This window comes from Pelobates fuscus, chromosome 12, assembly GCF_036172605.1.
Source record: "Pelobates fuscus isolate aPelFus1 chromosome 12, aPelFus1.pri, whole genome shotgun sequence".
Classification (NCBI taxonomy): domain Eukaryota; kingdom Metazoa; phylum Chordata; class Amphibia; order Anura; family Pelobatidae; genus Pelobates; species Pelobates fuscus.
The window spans coordinates 12,614,199-12,635,125 of record NC_086328.1 but is presented as its reverse complement, the minus strand read 5'-3'; the positions used below and the strand labels follow the sequence as shown (position 1 = coordinate 12,635,125).

The 20,927-nt window shown below is 42.6% G+C and overlaps 1 protein-coding gene across 2 annotated transcripts in view; it reads right to left on the bottom strand.

Annotated features, from left to right (window-relative positions):
* BANP (BTG3 associated nuclear protein) overlaps positions 1 to 20,927 on the bottom strand; it is a 375,637-nt gene that overhangs the window by 121,151 nt on the left and 233,559 nt on the right. For both annotated transcript variants that reach the window (XM_063437623.1, XM_063437624.1), the window contains exons 9-11: positions 19,186 to 19,316; positions 5,787 to 5,849; positions 3,845 to 3,889 (exon numbers count right to left, since the gene is read on the bottom strand). In XM_063437623.1, the coding sequence (XP_063293693.1) occupies positions 3,845 to 3,889; positions 5,787 to 5,849; positions 19,186 to 19,316 (239 nt within the window). The remainder of the gene's footprint in view (positions 1 to 3,844; positions 3,890 to 5,786; positions 5,850 to 19,185; positions 19,317 to 20,927) is intronic.

Below are 20,927 nucleotides of genomic sequence, written 5' to 3'. Positions count from 1 at the left end.
ACAGCTCCATACAGCTAAATACATATACAAACACGGGACACACTGCTAAATGCTCTTTTCAAAGAGAAACAATGATGACAAACAATGAGGACAGCAATCTAAAACAAATGCAGAAGCCTAACTTTCCGTTGTGGTCATATTAGATATCTGTATTTCACTAGAATTGTGTTACTTTTTTTGTCTTTTGGTTTTTGCTGGAAAAGCTATTGAGCACTGCATGGACACACACTGCCGGGTTTAAAACAACAGCAAGTTTTGTGGTTTTAGTTTTTGAGATCAAAGCTCACTGCACATAATGGGATCAGTGAAATCGTCTAACACAGGTTGCTATTTTTAAAACTCCCACAGTTTCCCTTACAGGGAATCCGTAGACGCACATTTATCAAGTCTCACTGCATGCTTCAAACAGCCCAAGGTCTTCCACATAATGTCCCTAAAAATATTTAGTCCTCTGTATCTCTTGACATAAATTATACAAAATGGTGTTTCCAAGCAAACAATAGCAAAAGCATGTGTTGTGACTATTTTATTCATTATTATCTATTTAAAAGACGTTACACTAAAACCCTCAGCTCGTAGGCTAAATTCGCAGGACATTATATGTTATACAATGTTTATGCTCTTATTTGTCTTTATATACTATTTTTGTACCATATACGATTGCCCTCTCACACTCCTGAGCTGAGCATAAATATATTAAAAAAAAATTATAATAATAAAAAAAAAAAAAGAGGTCACACCAACATGTAGAAACACACTGTGTATTTTATTGGAAAATTTGATTTTTCATGAGCGTTTCACTATATTTAAATCAGTTTATTTTCTGTTTATTTTCCGTAAATCGGCTCTGTCACTGTCTAGAGCAGGCATAGGCAATCTTCGGCACTCCAGATGTTTTGGACTACACCTCCCATGATGCTTTGCCAGCATTGTGGCTGTGCGAGCATTATGGGGGATGTAGTCCTCAACAGCTGGAGTGCCGAAAGTTGCCTACCCCTGGTCTAGAGTCTTAGCATAATTTTCAAAGACCCCTGCCAATGACTGCTCTTTTTTCGGTGACCAATGGCCACGAGGGGAACCTGTCCCGCTGCCATGGTCACCCGCTGTCCCTCTTCGATTACTGGTGCTTTATGTGCCAGTAGCCATGTCAGTGTTGTACTCTCACAAACACTGAAGTATGTGGAGGATCCTGCTAGTCAGGGAGCTTTTCAAAGACAGGAGTCGTTTTTCTTATTGCCGTCACTAGTGATGGCTGGGGAAAATGACCAAACTTGACAAGGGTTTTTTTTTCTGCCTTCTGGTATTTTTCTGCCTTTTTTTCTGCTCAGTTTTTTTTTTCAAGTGGAGGTAAAATACTAAGACAAAGACGTCTCTTGGTATATCTCGCTATTTCTTCTGACGGCGCTGGATTGTTTTACCAATTAATGAATCTTTAACATACATTTAAAAGAAACAGAATATCACACAGCAAGTTAAATATGATTTTCAATGTTTTGTTGAATTGGTATAATTTCTATAAAAGTGACTGTTTCTCTTTAAATACAACAGAAGTCATGTTTGGTAAAAAATAATGGATTTGCTGTCTGCGTACAAATCAAAGACCCCATCAAGTGAGTTCATGACTTTCAAATGCATATCATGGCTGCAACAAGGCCCATAGATAAGGCCCAATGACGGCATCTTGAACCCTATTTTATTTTCTGCCCTAAAAAATAAAGTACACGCTTGTGTCTCTGGATGCTCTACATAGGGTTGGCCTCTTTTTATTGTAGACATTGATATATGATGGGGTTTTTCCATGTGTTTATTATATGCAATCTAATATGAAAATAGCTCATTTTATTGTTAGATACTGGACCTCATCTTCTGGTGCCGGGCGGCTTCTGTGCGTGGCCACAAAGCGAGTATTGCGGTAGCTGGATGTCGAGCTCTCCAGACCACATAGCCACTTAGTAAGTCAACCCCTCCGTGTTTTTTTTGTTTTTTTAAAACTTGGTGAGTCACCCTTTGAAACTAAAGCTAGTGACAGTCATAAATAAACTCCTAAAATATAATGAGTCTCAGTTTGACATTCTAACTCTGCCATCAGTTCAATATTTAAAAAGCGAGAGGATACAAAAAACAAACAAAAAACAACTCAAAACACATTCACCCTTTTGGCTGAGCATTCTCAGAGATATGCAGTGACAGCAGTTTGTACAGGAAAATCTACTGGCAGACAACTTAGATATACACTTTGCCAACTTTTAGACCCCTTGTATCTTTCTGAACACAGTTAAGAGCCGGTACTATTTTAAATTGTCATAATTACTGGACAGGCCCATACTGGGACTTGGTCATGATGTGCAAGGTCAGAGATGTATTTTGTAGATCTCCCTAAATGACTCCCTTAAACAGTAAAACAATATTTAAAGGGACACGCTATGGACAATAAATGTAGCTATTTGTAGTGGTTATGGTGCAAGCAGCTTTTACTTGCAGTCCCACTGTTTTCATTAAACTGTTTGAGCAGTTAGACAAAAGCAGGTTGTCAAAATCCAAAGCTTGCCTCTTCTGCTACTACAAGACAATGTGAAAATGAAAACAAGTCCATTAAACATAATTACCTATATTTCCCTATAATCTGTACTGTTCATGAAAGGACTACCTGAGAATTTATGTACACATAACTTCAAAAATAACTCATCTTGCTTGGAGATTTTTATGTTATGTTATGGGGATAATAAGAAATTAAGGTTAATTTGCATCGCATGCCTTGGCCATGCCCTAACAACTTTAAATGAGTCCCTAGGAAGATGAAGTATCACTAATTAAAAATTATGAATTGGCATCTATGGAATTGCCCATAGACCCTAAGTTCCAAATGTGGGAAGACATGCCAAAATCAGACATCGGCCAGAACACAATAATGGGAATTGCAGCCCAAGGGCACGTAGGACAAAGCTTGGGAAACACATATACTTTAAACCAGATATCTGTAAATGTACTATTTCAACCAGACTAGGAAAAATAACGTTTAAAATCTCAACTGCTCCGTGAACTAAGCAACCAAGAACATTAGAACATTTTTTTTGTATTTGGTTGTATTAATCTAAAGAAGTCTAATCATTTTTACAGTTTCAAGTAGCGTAACATAACACATAGGGACCTAATACAATCCATGTGTACAAAGTATGGACTCTTCTGGCAGTGCAGCTCGCCATTCCACGGACGCTGTTGCCAAAAACAGCAAGACCAAAATTCAAGTTGATGCAACTACCAGGGATTGAAACCTCAATAGAAAAGAAAAAGCAAAACTGCAAAATAAACATTTGGCCTTGCCCCATGCCGAATCAGCTAATCTTACCTGAACCGGCAGCATTTCACAAAGAAAGGATCAGAACTGCTAAAAGCCAATGATTAATGTGACCATTGGAGATTTACAAAGAATGCTGTTACATTCTCAGGATGATTGCACAGATAATAATCTATGTTTATATTGCTCTTTTCTCTATAAGGTGACCCAAACTGATTAAGAATTCAGCCAGTCACAAGCTGATTAACAGATGTTAATATCGGCCAAATTTTAGCACACATTACATTGACAGAGGCTCATGAAGAATCTGCAGTTTGCATAGTTATTGCAGTTGGAGCATTAACCAACTAAGCCTATGTGTTCTTGTCCAGTATGATGAATTATCTGTGCAGTAGCCAACGCTGGGTGGGTATTTTTGATCTCTATATAGGAAGACCAAAAGATCCTAACAAGTAAGACCAGACGGAATTGAAAGCAGGAAAATAATTATTCTGAAGGAAAAAAAAACAAAAAACATATTTCCACTTAAGAACAAATATCAAAGGTTACCTGTCCATCTTGACCCACATGGACTTGATGAATCTGCAAATTTCCCTAGAAAATAAAAAAACAAAAAAAATCAATGAATGTGCAGCATTGGATTTAACCAGACGTTTATTTTAAGTCAAGCAAACTCCTTTTTTAAACTTCAAAATGTCAAACCAATTATTACAGTGTTCTTCCGGAAGTCCACTAACCAATACCACAAAACAAGGAGTGTTAGGAATAGTGATTTGTTACCCATACATGCACCCTATGTGTGCTTCTGTGTTCAAGAAGCATAAAAAAATCAGCATACTGAGTAGCCAGCTTAGCACTTGCGGACTTTGAAAATTCTTCTGATTTTTTTTTTCTTCTTAATATATTTTCTATTCATATTGGCAAAATGGTTGATTGTTGTGAGAACACCTACATGGAATTCGACAGAACATTGTGAGATTTGTCTGCCTTTCAACAAGATCACTCTCCGCCCTTTCCACTGAATGCTAATGATTATCCTTAACTGTCTAAATAGATAGTCTGGTTTGCACTTGTTTTTGGCGGAGGGTTTTATTTCCCCAATGGTACCAATGCTCCAAATTGGTTTCCAAGTTAAACACAAGCTATTGTGCCTATCAGACTCTCATGGGCGAGTCTGCAAGTAGCTGTTTCTGGTTGGAGCTGTGGGTTAAAAACTGCCAGCAAGCAATATATATGTTAGATTTCTGGGGGAGGGGAAATAAACTCGCTTAGCTATGTAACACCTTCTGTTTCATTGTTTGCTCGCTCTGCAAATTCAATTGGGAAAAGAGCAGATCATTAACCTTGAATGTACATATAATTCTAAAGTCGTTGGACTATATTAGGAAAACGATGGGAACCAATTGCAAGTGGCTGGTGTGAAACAGGTTTGAAAAACCACAGAAAGCTGAAATATTTTGTTTTCCTGCAATGTCATCACTTTTTTTCGGCCAATGTGAGCAAAAAGAAAGAACATAGCAGGTTATAATGGTTAGAGTATAATGTAGGTGGTGAGTGCATGTGATGGGGCCAGAATGTAGGGTTATTCTATAAAGACCATGTGATAACAGCTGCCAGATTGTAAGCGCTCAAACGTTAATAAAACCATTAAAATTCAAGCTAAAGGGATACAATTCGCACCCAATGCTAATTCGATAAAAGGAGCACGTGTGATGGGACCTTGGGAACCGCAAATAAATTGTCCTGGTGTATCATAAGGCTTTGCGGACTCCTAATGAGAAATTTTACATTTGTTTCCATTCATTAAACACAGAGAAGAGTAGCTGTCAGGGTATCACAAGTAATGTAACTACTCGCTCTATGAGTTTAAGATATAGTCATATTATGAGAACTATGCAGTATATCTCCCACAAAAATATTTTTTTTACCAGGAAATAAATTATATTCATTCTTACATCTAGTAACGATTTCACAGATGTTGTATGTATTGGTATAAAAGACACCAGCACTTAACGACGGTATCTAAGAGAGACCTTGAATCTGTACGGCCATGAATGAAATCTCTGATGTCCAAGATTTCCAGCCACTGTAGCCATAGGTCAAGGGTAGGCAACCTTCGGCACTCCAGATGTTGTGGACAACATCTCCCATAATGCTCTTACACCCATAATGTTGGCAATGCATCAATGGAGATGTAGTTCACAACATATGGAGTGACAAAGGTTGCCTACCCCTGCCCTATAGCTTAGTAGTTGACTTAATAAAATGGAATAACTGACATTTGTTCCTGTCTACATACAGCAAGGCCAACTGCTAATATGCCATTCTGTGCCATTTAGGACTACTAAGACACAAAGCTGCAGATCTTGCCAACCCCTTCTATGCTAAAAGCATGGAAACTTGTATGACTTTTCAGACAGTTAGAATCAAACATGTACATAGGATCAAACCATCATTCATTGGCCAAAGTACAAACTCAAAGAAAACTTACTTCGCTGTCCTGTGTGATCTGTACCTGTTCTCCTTGCGGCACCTGTGCTATGTGGAGATGTCCCTGTAAAATTCAAAGAGGGGAGAGGGGGGTTAGACACTTAAATGTATATTAACTGGTCACCCCTATCTTCGAAAATCATGCATGTAGTGATTAATGATTATTCTTCCCAGACTGCTCAGGAGAAGGTAAATTAATTCAGTTTCACATGCAGCTTTGTTCATAGCAAACAGAGGGATTCTGATTTATGACATGCCCTGAGTCCTGTGGGCCTGGTATTTGGGCCACAGAGCAATTTATTCCTTACCAATTAATTTTAGTTGGAACCTGAGCGGATATGATAGTTTGGACCAACGTTGATCAATGCCTTAGAATAATATTATAGAAATCTGCCAGTCTGCATTATCTCAGCACAATCAAATGCAGGAGGAAGACGCGCACAACAAAAATACAGTCACCTAAGGTGCAACCAGGCCGGGCTGGCAGAACCGAAATGCTGAACTTCAGTAGAAAGAAAGAAAGATAGATAGATGACACTTAAAGAGCAAACAAAATTTTGGTTCTTTGCTGCAGCCTTTATTAAGCATGGTGTACATATCAAACAGTTATAGGGAAAACCATTAACAAAAGGTCAAACACATGTGGACAAATTGCGTAGAAATCAATTAATTCTAATATTAGGTACATATCACTTAATTTGGAAGCAGTCAATGGGGAGTATTCCATATGTTGCAAAAGCGGAAGTGACATCATCACTAATGGTGTTGCCTTCCTAAACCAAAATGTTTATTTACTGTGTGCTCCAAAAAGTTAAAGAATCTCTCAAGTATAAGGCCAAAAAAGCAGCGTGATAAAGACAGCAGAAGGAATATGTAGCTTTAAGTAAATAAATCATGCTCGGGGGCGTGGCTTGGAGGCCAAGGAAGATGGCGGGATAAACCCGGAACTGCCCGTCAGGCTCAGCTAAAATCCTCGTCACAGCACTAACCAGCAGCTGAAAAACGGTGGAGAAAAGATTACAATGCCGACCTTAAACTGGAATATTTAAAATCTTTAAAATTATATAAATCTAGTATTAACCCCTTAACGACCGCTGACGGTTCAGGACCGTCAGCGGTAAAACGTGCGTTTGGACCGCTGACGGTCCTGAACCGTCATAACGGTTTTGGGCTACTTACCTGATCGCCGTCGGTCCCACGGCGGCGATCAGTGCTCCACCCGGTCCAGGGGGGTTGCCTGTCTGCCCAGGCAGTCCCCCTTCGGCAGATCAGGACCCCACGGCCATGTGATCACTCGATCACATGACCGCAATAGGTGTCCATGTGTCTGCCTGCAGGGGGACTGTCTGTGCTGACAGGCAGTCTCCCTGCAAGTGAAAAATCCAAAATAAAGTGTAAAAAAAAAATCTGTGTAAAAAAAAAAAAAATATGTGTATATATATGCTATATATACATGTATTATATCTATATATACCTATATATAATATATGTATATATATCATATATATAATGTCACACTAAGTGTATTTTTATATTTATATATACGTATATAATTATAAAAATACACTTATATTTAAATTACACACGAATATATACAATATATATAATAACTATATATATGGTATATATATATTATTATAAAATACAAATAATATGTTAATAAAAATAAATAACAAAAAATAAAAATAATTTTTAATAATTAAAAAAAAATTATATATATATATTCAGTTTTATTCTAACAGTATTTTGATATTGATATATATATATTTATATCAAAATATACTTAGAATGTAATGATATATATATCTATGTATAAATAAATAAATAAAAATAATACGAAATATACATATGTCCACATACATAATTACATAAATAATTTCATAAATATACACGTAGACGTCAAATATATAAATATGTATATATTTTAAAATTCTACGTGCATATTTATGTAATATTTTTACCTAATTAAGTAATTTTAATGATTGCAATTTGAGGGACCTGCCTGCCAACCCAGGCCAAAAGTACAGATAATTTAATTTGCTAGCACTGTGTTTAACCCTGTAACTTTCTATGACACCCTAAATCCTGTACATGGGGGTACTGTTTTACTCGGGAGACTTCGCTGAACACAAATATTAGTGTTTCAAAACAGTAAAACATATCACAGCGATGATATTGTCAGTGAAAGTGAAGTTTTTTGCATTTTTCACACACAAACAGCTCTTTCACTGAGGATATTATTGCTGTGATATATTTTACTGTTCTGATACACTAATATTTGTGTTCAGCGAAGTCTCCTGAGTATAACAGTACCCCACATGTAGAGGTTTTATAGTGTTTGTGAAAGTTACAGGGTCAAATATAAGGCTTGATTTTACTTTTTTTTTTTTATTGAAATTTGTCAGATTGGTTAGGTTGCCTTTGAGAGCGTATGGTAGCCAAGGAATGAGAATTAGCCCCATGATGGCATACCATTTGCGAAAGAAGACAACCCAAGGTATTGCAAATGGGGTATGTTCAGCTTTTTTTAGTAGCCACTTAGTCACAAACACCGGCCAAAGTTAGCGTTTTTTGCATTTTTAACACACAAACAAATATAAATGCTAACTTTGGCCAGTGTTTGTGACTAGGTGGCTACTAAAAAAAACTGGACATACCCCATTTTGAATACCCTGGGTTGTCTACTTTAAAAAATATGTACATGTTAGGTGTGTTTCGGGGATTTATGACAGATAACGGTGTAACAATGTCACTATTGATACATTTAAAATATATATATATTGAAACAGCAATTTCCTACTTGTATTTATAGGCATATAACTTGCAAAAAAAAGCAATAAAGCATGTAAACACTGGGTGTTTTTAAACTCGGGACAAAATTTTGAATCTATTTAGCAGTTTTTTTCATTAGCTTTTGTAGATAAGTAAAAGATTTTTCAAGTAAAAGTCCAAAAACATGTTTTTTTTTTTATTTTTCACCATATTTTATTATTTTTTTTAAATACAATATATGACATAATATATATACTGGTATGTAAAGAAAGCCCTTCTTGTCGTGAAAAAAACAGTATATAACTTGTATGGGAACCGTAAATGAGAGAGCAGAAAATTACAGCTAAACACAAACACCACAAAAGTGTTAAAACTGCTCTGGTCCTTAACGTACAAACATCGCAAAAACAGGCCGGTCCTGAAGGGGTTAAAAATATGAAAAAACAATATTTCACAGATAAGATTACAAAAGCGAAAAACTCAGCGGCAGAGCTTTTTCGCACAACAAACCTCCTAGCAAATCCTAACTGTTCGCTTCCCCAAGAAGAAACATCTCAAAAGTTTTGCGAATCCCTTTCTCACTTTTTTAAACAAAAAATAGATCTAATCAGGAGCAACATAGTGGTGGAACCTGATGCAGAAACTTTTACACCCTATGATGGCTCGATGTTCTCGAATTTTAAACCCGTTAGTACACCCGAGATTTTGATCATCCTCAAGTCTCTCAGGGCATCGTCCTCATCGCTGGATCCCTGCACTGCTCAGCTGGTGAAGGATGCCGCTGATGTTCTGGCCCCTTATATTGCAGATATTGTTAGTATGTCATTTGCCACCGGAGTTGTGCCTGGCATTCTGAAGCAGGCTGTGGTTATCCCTCTGCTGAAGACACCAACTGTGCCACGCTCCGAGTTGAGCAACAATCGACCTATTTCCACCTTGCCTTTTCTGGCCAAGATCATCGAGAGAGCAGCGGTATGGCAAATTCAGCCTCACCTGGAGTCTAATCACATTCTGGATGACTTCCAATCGGGATTTCGACCTGGCAGAGGGACAGAAACTGCCCTGGTTAAAGTCCACGACGATCTCCTGTGGGCCTTGGACAGAGGGGAGGAAATTGCCCTGGTACTCCTGGATTTATCGGCGGCCTTCGATACTATCGATCATGATAGATTGACAGAGAGGCTATTTACTGTGGCTGGTGTGGATGACAGGGCGCTGGCTTGGGTGACCTTGTTTCTCCACGACAGGGTTCAAAGGGTAAAATTGGGGACATTTTACTCCTCTAACATCTCCCTGACATGTGGAGTCCCCCAGGGTTCGGCCTTATCTCCAATCCTGTTTAACATCTATATGAGGCCACTGACCCATATCATCCGCCGCCACACGCTTCCCTATCATATCTATGCCGACGATACCCAGTTGTATTTTCGCCTGGCCAAGAAAAAGGAGGATCAAATCAATCTTTCTTCCTGCCTACAGGATATCCAGTCGTGGATGGGAGCCAATTATCTAAAACTTAATGGCTCCAAAACTGAATGCATCATCTTCAGTAACCAGGAGGTGAATAGTATCTTTCCCTCATGGCCGGACTCGTTTTCTCCACCTCCGAGTCCTGCCACCAAGGTCAGAGATCTGGGAGTCATTTTCGACTCCAGGTTGACAATGAAGCCCCAGATTAATCAGGTGGTAAGCTCTTGCCACTACCACCTGAGGCTTCTGAGGTCTATTTTTAGATTCATTGCCTCCTCTGATCAAATCTCGGTGGTCAACGCCATCATCGGTAGCCGATTGGACTACTGCAATGCTCTGTACCTTGGACTGCCTCAGAACATCATACACAAGCTACAGTTGATACAGAACGCAGCTGCAAGGCTACTTACGGGTGTGGCCCGCAATGACCATATCACTCCATCATTAAGAGCCTTGCATTGGCTGCCCGTTCGTGAACGGGTTCTGTTTAAAAATGGTTGTTTGGTATTTAAGGCAGTCCATGGTATGGGACCAGACTATCTGAAGGAAAAATTCACACGCTATGCTCCCAGTCGATCCTTGAGATCGGCTGATTTAGCCTTATTGAAGATTCCAAATTTTAAAAAGAAAAAGTGCGGAGGGAGAACGAGTGAAGTTCAGGGAGCGCAATTTTGGAACTCCCTGCCTCTGACATTAAGACTTGAGAATGATCTACTGAAGTTCCGCCGGAGCTTAAAAACAGCTTTATTTGCTCAGGCTTACGGGATGACATGAAAATTTTTAACCTGGTCCAAATGCATGTGATTATAATGCTGTTGTTTGCTGGATATTGTTTTGTCTGTTTTTTATTGCTGGTATGCGCATCGAGACCCTATGGGTAATAAGACTGCGTTTCTTAAGAATTTTTAATAAATAAATAAATAAATAAATAACCACTGAGCAATCATGGGCAAAACACACCGAGCATCGCACTCTAACAAAACCCGCCGACACGCCAAAGGGTACCACTACCTCCTCCCTACGGCAATACCTGGTGTCCCACCCTGAAACGGCCTCTCAGGCCTCCAATGACTCGGAGGCGTCCGGCATCTCCCGCCCAGCATGGCCACGTGGCGAACACCAGGCATCACAAACCCGGACCCCCCCCAGGCCCCCAACCGGACTGAATACAACTAATCCGGGCGCTCCCGACCAGGCAAGACCTCAAGGAGGCCAATTCAGAACTGCGGACCTCTATTACAGCGGAGCTGCACTCCCTCAGGGAGGATATTCAAGGCCTACACACCAAGGTGTCACAGTTGGAAGCGGACTGTGACCACCTGACGTCCGCCCAGTCTGCCACTACAGACACCCTACGTGGCACAGATGCAACAAATGGCACATAGAAGACCTGGATAACCGAGGCCGAAGACAGAACATCCGGGTGAGGGGCATCCCCGAAGATACAGACCAAACAGCACCGATCCTGGACACTCTCAGGGAACTGTTCAACAGAATCTTGGGTCGCCCGGCAGCCACCAATATCGACTTTGTCAGAGCTCACCGAGCACTGAGACCGAGGGGCCCACCAGAGACTCCCCCAAGGGACGCGATCTGCTGCCTGGCTGACTTCCAACTCAAGGAAGAAATATTGTGCAAAGCGCGCGGAACAGAGAGAATCACACTAAACGGAGTGGAAGTACAGCTTTACCCAGACCTCTCCCCGGCTACCCTGGCATACCGAAGGGCGATGAGGCCCCTCACTAGAGCTCTCCACAAAATTAGATACCGATGGAACTTCCCGACAGGGCTGCAGGCCATCACTGCTAAGGGCCCCTTCACAGTTTGGCACCCTGAGGACTTAAGTGATTTAATTGTGGAACTACAACTCCCTCCCATCAACATGACCTGGCTGGACCCCCTTGCTTTCTACACGGAGAACACTGAGAACCGGGGGCCTCCACCCCCGCCCCGCAGAAGCAGGGGGTCCCGCCAGCAGGCCACCTGGCTCTCGGGGACCGCAGCATAAGAGATCCAGAGACGGACGCAGCGCACAACCGCAAGTAACACCCCATGGGACTCTCTCTTCACACAGGGCGCCAGCCCTATACGAACACTCTGAGGCCTAAGCTGACCAACATGCAGTACTCAAGGAACAGGGGGATGGGGATAGGAGTTGGGGGAATGTCGGGTCACCCAGCTGCTGCTGGACAGGCCTCCCATATAACAGTATGACTACCACACACTGAACGGGGTGAGGGAGTGGAGGGAACCCGCAGTGAAGGAAGCCTCACACAGACAGGGACCTAGGGGGGAGACCCAACCGGAGACCAACACAAAGGGAGGGGCTAGGGACGACTGGCATACCCCATGGGGGGAACGGGGACCTGATCAGAGGAGAGGGCACACTGACTATAGAAAGAGGGAAAAGGGAGGAGTCACCCGAACACTCTGAAATGGGTACCTGTACTGTGGAATGCGCTGATGATTTATGCACAATAGTTTACAAGTTAATTTATTATAGTATATGTTCTAATGTAAGGTTATGTTGTACTGTACATGCACGCTTACACTGCAAACAACCAACTCATGATCATTTTACCCGGAGCCAGAGGGCTACTTGCCACACCGACGAGGATCAAATTGACGACACGACTCTTATAGACAGAGCCGACCAGGGGAACCACAGGGACCCGACGAGTAGAGACCGAGACACTACTCTAAGGTATCCGCCGACCACGTGGACACGGAGAGGGCTTGACCCACCCCCTGGACCCATCCCCTTACCTCCTCCTACAACCTTGTAGGGCACAGCGACCCTAAAAAGGTGAGTGAAATCCGCGGACCACAGGAGACCGCGGACTTACCACTCCTCGTCGCTGACACCTCTCTGTCACCTAACGGGGACAAGTACACACACACCCACTTCCCATCCCCATTGTTTTCCCTACCCAACAACCCTACCCAGACGAACCCACCTGACGTACTCCTCCCAGGACACCCAGACCCGACTGTGACTCACAGGCCAACTGATACAGCCATCACTGCACCACGACGCAAATGACACTAACACCGGACTGCCTTACCATCCTCTCCATTAACGCCAGAGGCCTCAACAAGCCAGAGAGGCGTTCTGGGGCACTGAGGGACTTCCACGCTAAACGAGCCTCCATAGTACTGATACAAGAGACACATTTTAGGGAAGGATGTAGGCCGAAATTGACCAATCATCATTTCCCAACGGGCTACTATAGCGACTACCATGCTGGGAAGTCCAGGGGCACTGCCATCCTGATCAACAAAAGGATTCCCTTTGAAGAGGGGGGTCAGATGACGGACAGGGAAGGCAGATACCTCTTCCTAAAAGGCACAATTGCAGGCCAGGCCTATACCCTCGCAAACATCTATGCCCCTTACCACAGGCAACATAGATTCCTTGCAAACACACTTAAAAAGCTAGTCCTTCGCGGAGGGGATTCTTATAGTATGGGGCGACTTGAATGTAGCACTCCACCCGCGCTGGGACTCCGCCTCCGGCACCTCCCGCATACCGACGCAACATCTCAACCTAATCAAAACACTCCTGACCCGCCACAAACTGATAGACTGTTGGAGGGCCCACCACCCCGACGAGAGAGACTACACCTTCTTCTCACACCCACACACAACGCATACACCAGACTGGACTATTTCTTCACCACGCACTATCACCTACCACTAACACACAGTGCGGAACACGGAGTGGCGACATGGTCAGACCACGCACCTGTGACCCTGACACTCGCATCCCCCCTCTACAGACCCAGGCTCACTAAGTGGAGACTAAACGATTACCTTCTCACCAGAACGGATCTAACAGCTGACATAGGGGGGACGCTCAAAGAATACTTTGAGACGAACACGGCCGAACAGACATCGCCGACCATCAGATGGGAGGCACAGAAAAGCGTAGTTCGCGGGCACTTCATCCGACAGGGCGCCACCCTCAAAAAACAAACTGACAGCCGACTGAAGGAGCTTGTGACAGAAATAAAAAGACTAGACACCCTCAACAAAAACACACAACATAGGGCACACCAGGCGACATTACTACAACTACGATGAGACCTGACCAGCCTTCTCCAAAGGAAACACCACAGAGAAGTGGTCAGGCACAAAGCCTTCTTCCTACTCCATGGCAACAAAAGCAGAAAACGGCTGGCCAGAATGCTCGCCAAAAAGAGACAAACAACATACATTGACAGAATGAGAGACACAAAAGGCACCCTACACAGGACACAGAGAAGGCCTTCGACAGAGTTGACTGGCAATATATGTTCCATACACTGACACACGTAGGTCTGGGACCACACTTCAGGAGCTGGAATGAGGCGCTGTACGACGGACCCACAGCACATGTCGTCGTCAACGGAGCCGTGACACAGGAGCTGGCGATACATAACGGCACAAGGCAGGGATGCCCTCTATCCCCCCTACTATTCGTGCTGGCACTCGAGCCCTTCTTAGCTCATGTGCGGCACAATGCGGATATAAGGGGCATCACGAAGGGGGACACACAGTACAAGGTAGCGGCGTATGCCGATGACCTCCTGTTCTTTGTCACCAACCCAGAGGTTACACTACCGAACATCCTGAAAGCATTCAGGGAATACGGAGAGATATCCAACCTCAAAATTAACTTCTCAAAGTCCTACGTCCTGAATGTTAGTGTACCCGAGACCAGGGCCGCCCCGCTGAGACAGAGCCACACGTTCCAATGGGCAGAACATAAGATACAATATCTAGGCACATGGCTGACCAAGAAGAACAAAGACCTATTCAGGGAAAACTTTGCCCCCCTGTTAGATAGATTCAGACGGGACCTGTCAGACTGGGCGTACCCACACATATCCTGGTTAGGCAGGATCCAGGTCATAAATTTTCTCCCGCTCCTACTTTACCTCATGCAGGCCCTCCCTATCACTATTCCCAGACTTTTCTTTTAACACCCTGAGACAAGCAATGGGAAAGTACGTGTGGAAACAGAGAAGGCAGAGAGTCAGGATGACCATGCTGACACTACCCAAAGACACAAGGAACAGCATTTAAGCTACTTACAAACTGGTACCGCACCCCAACCACACTCCACGCTATAAACCCAGAACACTCAGATCTCTGTTGGAGATGCAGCAAAGAGATAGGCACCACACTCCACCTCTGGTGGGACTGTGAGGCCATCCGACCTTTCTGGAAGGGCATACACGGCCTCATCCAAACGTTTTCTGACGCACCACCACCCTTTCTACCAGAAACCCCCAGATCACGCTACACGCTAACCATACGAATATTGAACGTAGCTAAACAGGTGCTCCCACAATTCTGGAAGCAGACAGTGACCCCCCCCACTGACAACATGGTTCTCCCAAATGGAGGAACTTAGGGCAATAGAGGAACTCAATATGTGTGCCACTAACGCCTCAGACAAATATCTGGAAATCTGGTCATACTGGCTACTGACGACCTCCAAAGCAGACTTTGTAAATAGACTCAAATATGAAGCACAAACGGACGCAGACGGAGACATCCCTCGACAGTGACCCACTCCCTCACAGAGTCCCCACCTAAACCCTCCCACACTACACACACACCAACACAAATAACGAAAACCGACGACTAGACCCGGTATACCACCATCCACAGAGGTCACCAGCACCCACGACGACACGCACAGATCCACACCACCACGCAGAGGTGATACCCGCAGGAGGGGGCCATACCCAAAGGCGGAGTTCACAACTAGGGCACAGGTTGAACCTACACGGCACCACTCAAAACACAACGCCACATGAAAGTGCATGAAAGACCAGACATGGTACATGCATCATGACTCCACAACTCAAAAGCACCCGCACGCATACACCTGAAGTCCGAGAATGGACGTAACTATCTAAACTGCCGACATGGGAAAACCTACCAGACAACACCCAGATGACCCACAGACCACCGCAACACACGTTTAAAAGCTATGGTGAACTATCCTAAAATGGGCCTGCGTGCCGCATGAAAGAACTTAGATGTGGGATCTGCGCATCCCAAACACTTAAAATACCGTACCATGCCGAAACCTGCGAGTTTCAAGCACTTCTAGACTTGATATGAAGGTAATTCTGTCATGACATTGCATACCTTCCATGAGGCCTGCGAGCCTCGGCAATGCTTAACTCTTCTACTTGAAAAACTCAATAAAACACTTATTTACAAAAAAAAAAAAACCTCATGCTCACTAACAGTGCCCAGACATCTTTCGTTCTTTGTACTTTAGGACATTGGCATGCATTACACTAAACCTCCTATTTCATATTAAAATTATAAGCAGAGAACAGCGTGTACAGTGACCAAATCCAAGAGATGCTCTTCCTGTAATATTACCACCTCCTATCGCTGGCACAGATATTTCAAAACAGGCACAATTTGGGTTTATCACTGTGCATATTTTCATAGATTTAAATATATATATATACATACAAAAAATAAAGAAAATTGAACCAAGATTAAAGATGCTCATTTTGGAATTCGGTCAAAAAGCCATATATGTATATAGATTTTTTTAAGACAAGAACAATTGCCTCTGAATTTCAAAAGAAACACAGTTCTCTATATCAAACAGTTTCATTTCCTTTGGAAGGAAGTTCTTCTATTCATAAGCAGGGAAAACAAAACATACTGAACTTATCAAACTGACAATAGAGACTCTACATTATATAAAAAAATAAAAGCATTTTAAAATTCATTCATGTTTGAGAAGATCCACTATATCTTCCATGAGTCCCGAGAGTAACACATGTATGCAGCTATTGCCTGACAAGTTACTTAGAGCTAGTCAATCTCTCAGATCTGCGCTCACATTCTGTACAGTATAAATCAGGGGCTGCGCTGCTAAATGGCCACATAATTTAAATTTGATGGCTGGATAATGGTCTGTGGCCACTTTTTTCCTTGTTTTGTTTTTGGTAACGGACTCAGTTTCTGTTACGTGTAAATTCTTCAAAAATCTTTTCCAGACTGATAAGATGTTAGTTACTTAATGATAACAAACTGTTAACTGACCAATGTAACTTCCACATACAATGTTTAATAAGGGAGTAGTCAAGGCACCATAACCACTATGTGCTGATAGATGGCGTCATTAGGATGCAGATTCAATCCCCCTGTTCTTGGATAAATAATTATTGAGCAGTGTAATAAAAACCAGAGACCCATGTGGCACCTCAGGCCAGCCAACTGCTTATCCATTGCTAATGTAAAAGTTTAATTTATACATTACCAATATCAATTTTATTATAAAATATATCATCAATGTAGCAGGTCCTCTGACAAGGTTCCTAACTGAGCCAATAGACAGAACCCTTGGCCAAACAGCACCATAACCACTATAATGGTAAGTAGCGAAAAGAGGTGTGACTTATTCAGCCAAGTGATATGTGTATCCACAGCATATTAAAGCACCTCTCTCACAAGGCAAGCCTATTTATTTTAATCTCTCCCCCTCCAAGTCCTTATTTTGAATCCCCCTCACTATATAAATATCATCATAAGGACTGCAGTGATTTTTCAAAAACGTCCGGTCTGAAAAAATAGTTTCACCAGCACGCATGGACACTACTCGCTTGGATATAGACAGCATGAATCAGTCTTCTGAGGTGTGCTTAAAAGTAGGCCAAACATTATGGAGCTATATTCACACCGGAATGCTAAACATAGCTCAATTGTGTCAGATTCAAACACAGCATTGGCAGATATAGAGAAAAGTGCATTGCAAGGCTGTGTTCTGAGATTTGTTTCATTTATATAAGTACTGGCAGAACACACTCAGTTGGCCTCCAAAATAGTACTTTATTAAGTTTATTCCATGCTTGAGGGATGGGTTAACAAATCAGATTCCACTCAATATAATTAGTACATACAGAACTGATGCAGATTGTATTGTGTATAGCGTACAATCTGGTTCTTGAGAAATAAGTTCCGGAACATATATATCAAGTTGGGAAAAACAAGGATGGGGGAAACTCCTAGGGAATTACACCGATAGTAATCGAAAACGTGATTGATACACTAGAATGATAAAATATAATCTTTATTGGATACATTCAAATTTACAGTATGGAAATAATAAACAACACATATATAACAAATAATATACATAATATACATAATATAAAAACAACACACACATGCAAATTGTATTGTCAGCTGTCAGGGAATCAACAATTAATCTCCCTTTAGGTATCTACATACAGACAAAATTATCTATACAAATAATATATTATAACAATAACTTATTTGTCTTTATATGGATATATTTTGTATATCTAGATGCATTGAGGGAAATTAATTGTTGATTCCTGACAGCTGACAATATTTTTAATATTTACATTTGTGTGTTGTTTATTACGTCTATAGTGTGCATTTTAATTTGTTATATTGTATTGCCTAGTAAGGTTGGGTAGTGTGTCGATCTTGTTTTTGATTGCTATTGGTTCCATTCTGGCTCTGGTTCTGTTTAACAATGTGAGATAATGCAGATAAGCAGATTGTGCTTTGCCCAAACATTGTCAATAAATGAAATGATCCAAACATTTTTTTGGCTGAAAATGCAACACAGCTTGGCTGCAAAACAAGCACACTAATGGCTCTTAAAGAAGCAAGATGCACTCCATTACTAATCCATTTGCCTATTCCATAAAGGATTTTAAAAATCATTGATAACCTAAATGTAAAAAGCATGGCTCTCAGTAATTTGCCTGGTCAAAGGACTATTGAAAATGCTGCTTAACAGCAGACGGAGAGAGACCGTGACCACTCCACGTTGGTTAAAAAGGCCAACACATTTCAAAATGTGACAGAACCACAGAATTTAATCACATTGTCTTCCACATAGTGCCTGATTTTATAGGAAACGGTCCACAGCCAGCATTCTGCAATAGCTATAGTTATGATAAGATCTTGGAGACACATATTTCTTAGAACACCTTAGACCAGGGATAGGCAACCTTCAGCACTCCAAAGGTTGTGGACTACATCCCCCATAATGCTCTTACAACCATACTGCTGGCAAAGCATCATGGGAGGTGTAGTCCAAAACATCTGGAGTGCCGAAGGTTGCCTGTGCCTGCCTTAGACAATAAAAAGGCTCCACCTACCACTTGAACCTGACCATCCTCTCCGATTTGGTGAATTTGCACCTGTTGTGCGTTGGCTAGTGCATAATGTAAGGCCTGAGGTGGTGTTTGCTGAAGATCACTGGATGATGACACAGTATTCTGAACACCATCTGCAAAACAGACAAACATGAAGATAAAACATTCACATGCGATCTACGTCCTCTAAAGATGGATGTAACCATCATCCACCTGAAATCTAAATAAAGCAGATAAAGAATGTGCACAGAATGGTGATAATTACTGCTTCTTACTATTTGGTCTTTTTTCTACTTCTTCTAATAACACAATTCAACTCCATGCCACTTCAAAGATACACAGAACAATGTGTTTGAATATTGTTATACAGGTAGGAATGCTCAAATACAAAAATAATTAATAAATCACTGTTTAGTAGATTTGCCACACATAAAAGGATTATATCTATTTAATGAGGGACTTTTTCCATTAGGGGTATACCTAAAATCAGATTGTAAAAACTGCAGACCTCTTGCAAGCTCTCCTCTTCTAGTCCCACCCAGACTTTCTGTGACTGTCCAATCACAGACTTCCCAATACAGCTCAATGCGAAGTCTTTGCAAGGCAGATGCTCTGGGAATATGCTGCCCCTTGAGTTCAGTGCAACTAAGCTAACCAAACCAGGAAGTAACAGGACCAGTTGTCTGACTGACACCCAGGGGGGTGGGGGGATGGGGTGTAACATGCTTCACTTAGAAAAGTGCCAATTTCTATTGAAGGCTGCAATTTTTGTAAAAAAATAAATAAATAAAAAAAAAGACACTTTTCACACAAAAAGCATTTTTAGGACCGCTGAGCCGAGAGGACGCAGAACCGTATAGCTCCTGCTCATCTGGGCAATAATAACCACATACCAGCCATAAACAGCGCCCAAATGATCCAACGGGGTCACCAATCGAGAGGTGAACACGCAGGGAACACAACGATGCCAAGCATGCGACCAACCCTGCAGAAATCACCGATACGACAACTGCGGCCTACAAACCTGGCAGACGCGGGGGAGACGGCCGCTCCCCGGCGGCACCCATGGAAAAACGGCTGGCGTTTGGGCCCTTGTCCCTCCCCCTCTGGACCGGCGGGGGTTATTCCGGTCTCGACCAGACCCCTACAGGCCCGGGTGAATCAACCTCAAACGGGACTAAGCATTACCAAGATGGCGGCGGAAGTTGCAGAACCACGAGACACAGCACAGCGACCTGATATCCTCACACGGCTGGATGCGATATTCGCAGCCTTCTGGAGGAAATTAGCGGAAAGGCAAGCGGAGACACAAGCTCTGAGAAAGCACCTACCGAGAGCACGCTCCCGACCACGAGGTACTCCTCACAGGGGGAAGCGAATGGGAAGATGGCGTCGCCGATAGCGACCCCGCCCACCCCCCAGCCTACATGCGGTCCGGAGCGACTGCGACCACGGCAAACAGCCCTCATACGGAGGAACAGGCTGCCAAGGTACAAACACTCCTCCAAGCTGCAGCCCCAAATGAAACCCAAGGACAGGGTCATGAGAGACTCCCGGGATAGCCACCTAAAGCCATAAGCCCACACACAAGGCTGGCGTCCCTCATCCTGCCACATTAAGGCAGTCCCAAGCCTGTACACGACCACACAACACAGGCCCCTGGGGGCGACAGGGATCGGCTGACAGGCCACAAGAGCGCACAAGAAGAACATTGAGCTGTATAAAGAGACAACAGACGGAGCCAA